The 3,235-nt window shown below is 46.1% G+C and overlaps 1 protein-coding gene across 1 annotated transcript; it reads left to right on the top strand.

The window, feature by feature from the left end:
- Positions 1 to 494: 494 nt before the first annotated feature.
- Positions 495 to 1,235, top strand: LOC106753105. Its single transcript, XM_014634897.1, has one exon. The coding sequence runs from the start codon at positions 495 to 497 to the stop codon at positions 1,233 to 1,235; it is 741 nt and encodes a 246-aa protein (XP_014490383.1).
- The last annotated feature ends 2,000 nt before the right edge of the window (positions 1,236 to 3,235 follow it).

The following is a 3,235-nucleotide window of genomic DNA, read 5'->3' as shown; positions in this document are numbered from 1 at the left end:
GTTTTAATTTTAATGATATTTTTCCTATCTTCTTCACCTCTAAGCTTATTCTTCACTGTTCTCACTTATTATTCATGTTAACTCCGAGCAATGAAGTGTAACTTATGTTATATATTTATTGGGATGTTACATTAATGGTATCAGAGCAGTTTCTTCCTTAGGATGCCTGTAGGTTATGAGTATATCATGCTTATGCTGTGTACTTACTTGTTTGATCAGAATATTCTTATTCTTGTGGACTAATGGATCTTTCTTTCTGTTGAAAGCAGAAAATGGCTCCAAGACCACCCTATCAGCCTGTTGTTAGAGATACGTCCGGCGAGAACAACTTGTTGGAGTCAGTCTTAGCTGCACTTCAACAACAGAATGCCAACCTGGTTCAACAGAATGCCAACCTCGCCCAACAAAACGCATTGGCCATGTAGCACTCTAAAGCAGCCAGAGCTTCAGCAGAAGCAACACAGAGGCAGATCGCAGATTTGTTGACGAACGGAATGCAGTCTGGCAAACCGTTCGGTTCCTCATCAAGCAACCAGACTGAATGGAGTCTGGAGAGCTTTCTCCAGCACCGTCCGACAAAGTTTGATGGCAAATGCAGTGCTGACGAGGCCGATCATTGGCTTCGTGATATGGAGAGGATCTACGATGCCAAGAGATGTGGGGATGAGAATCGTCTGGCTTTTACTGAGTATCTGCTGACCGGAGAGGCCGATCACTGGTGGAGTAGTTCGAAGATGTTATTGGAGGACGAACGCATCCCTATTACATGGGAAGTATTCAAGAACAAGTTTTATGAAGAATATTTCCCAAATAGCGTTCGGTTCGCCAAGGAAGTGGAATTCCTCCAACTAGTCCAGGGAGGAATGACGGTGTCTGAGTACGCCAACAGATTCAAGCAGCTGATGAGGTTTTATACTATGAGAATGAGTGAAGAATGGCAGTGCAGGAAGTTTGAAAATGGACTGAGAGAAGACTTGAAGCCAGTCATTGCCAGCCATTGCATTCAGAAATTCCCTACCTTAGTGGAGAGGGCAAAGGTACTGGAGAAGAATCTGATGGAAGCCGAAAGGCGTAAGAAGCAACAACAATTAAGCTCTAGGGGACCTATCTTTACAAGGAACAACTCTAGTCCCAGGACGATCCCTTACTCTCGGCCCATGTCATCATCGGGTCCTTCTACTTTGGCGTTCGGCCTGTTAGCTATGCCAGACCGTCCGGTCAACCAGGGAGCGTGAGTTGCTTCAGCTGTGGAGGCCCTCACTTCATGAAGGACTGTCCCAGGCAAGGAAGTACCAAGTATTGTGTCCGGTGCAGAAGGAATGGACACTTNGAGAGGGACTGCAACATGGGTGGCCGAACGTTCTCAAGGCCACCGAACGCAGGAAGGTTTCAACANNGTGGTGGNCGAGCACAAGCAGCNGGCNGAGTCTANGNTATCACGGGNGCTGAAGCGTCCGGTGCAGGTAACCTCATCATCAGTACTTGCTTGTTGCATGGAATGCCTTGCTGTGTGTTGTTTGATTCGGGGGCAACACATTCCTTCATTTCGAAGGCATGTGTTGATAGACTGGGCTTAGTTGAGAGAGAGATGCAGCTCGACTTGGTGGTGTCAACCCCAGCAGCTGGTGAGGTTAGGACATCCACTGTATGTGTGAAATGTCCTATTGAGGTAGAAGGGTACAAGTTTAAGGTGAACCTCATATGTTTGCCTCTTCAAGACTTAGAGGTAATCCTAGGGATGGATTGGTTAACCTCCAATCACATTCTTATTGATTGTGGAAAGAAGAAGTTGATCTTCCCAAGAGAAGAAGAGAAACTAACTCTGACGCTCGGTCAGATCAGGAAGGACTTAACTGAAGGTGCTATGAGTTTCCTCATCCTAACGTATATGGATGCAAGTGGGACAGACCGTTCGGTTGGAAGTCGTCCGGTTATTGAGGAATTTATGGACGTTTTTCCGGAAGAGGTGTCAGGCCTACCCCCACCAAGAGAGGTTGAATTCTCCATTGACTTGATCTCGGGAGCTGGCCCGGTATCCATTGCACCGTACAGAATGGCTCCAACTGAATTGGCCGAATTGAAGAAGCAAATAGAGGAGTTGTTGGAGAAGAAATTCATCCGGCCAAGTGCCTCACCTTGGGGAGCCCCAGTATTGTTGGTCAAGAAGAAGGATGACAGCTCTCGGTTATGCATTGACTATAGGCAGTTGAACAAGCTGACTATCAAGAACAAGTATCCCCTGCCAAGAATAGACGACCTGTTGGATCAACTTCATGGAGCTACAGTTTTCTCCAAGATAGATTTGAGATCTGGATATCATCAAATTTTGGTCAAGGAAGGTGACATCCAGAAGACTGCCTTTAGGTCTCGGTACAGTCATTATGAGTATGTGGTAATGCCGTTCGGTGTTACCAACGCTCCTGCTATCTTCATGGATTACATGAACCGTATCTTTAGACCCTTCCTGGACAAGTTCGTGGTGGTATTTATTGATGATATTCTCATCTACTCCAAGAGCCAAGAAGAACATGAAGATCATTTGAGGATAGTTCTTGGTGTGCTAAGGGAGAAGCAACTATACGCTAAATTGTCCAAGTGTGAATTCTGGATGGAACAAGTACAGTTTCTTGGGCATGTCATTTCAGCCGGCGGGATTGCTGTGGATCCAAGCAAAGTCCAGGCAGTGTTAGAATGGGAGACGCCCCGTTCGGTTGCTGATGTGAGAAGTTTCGTTGGATTAGCCGGCTACTACAAACGGTTTATTGAAGGATTCTCTAAGATAGTAGCGCCGTTGACTCACTTGACCAGGAAGGATCAACCGTTCGTCTAGACCGACCGGTGTGAGTCCAGTTTCCAGGAATTGAAGCAGCGACTGACGAATGCTCCGGTCTTGGTAATTCCTGACGTCAACCAACCCTTTGTTGTATTTTGTGATGCTTCGTATCAAGGCTTGGGTTGTGTGTTGATGCAAGAAGGGAAGGTAGTGGCCTATGCCTCTCGGCAATTGAAGATTCATGAGAGAAATTACCCAACACATGATTTGGAATTGGCAGTAGTGGTATTTGCTCTTAAGTTGTGGAGGCACTATCTTTATGGCGTTCGGTTCCAAGTGTTCAGCGATCATAAGAGCCTCAAGTATCTATTCGACCAGAAGGAATTGAACATGAGGCAAAGGAGATGGATGGAGTTCTTAAAGGACTATGATTTTGAACTACAATACCATCCTGGCAAGGCA

The sequence above is a fragment of the Vigna radiata genome, unplaced genomic scaffold, assembly GCF_000741045.1.
Source record: "Vigna radiata var. radiata cultivar VC1973A unplaced genomic scaffold, Vradiata_ver6 scaffold_234, whole genome shotgun sequence".
Lineage (NCBI taxonomy): Eukaryota > Viridiplantae > Streptophyta > Magnoliopsida > Fabales > Fabaceae > Vigna > Vigna radiata.
Note: the sequence above shows the minus strand (reverse complement) of the source record. Positions and strands in the feature narration are given on the sequence as shown.

Excerpts from the sequence above, each read along its gene's own strand:
- LOC106753105 (XM_014634897.1), top strand. The coding sequence starts at position 495 with ATGCAGTCTGGCAAACCGTTCGGTTCCTCATCAAGCAACCAGACTGAA.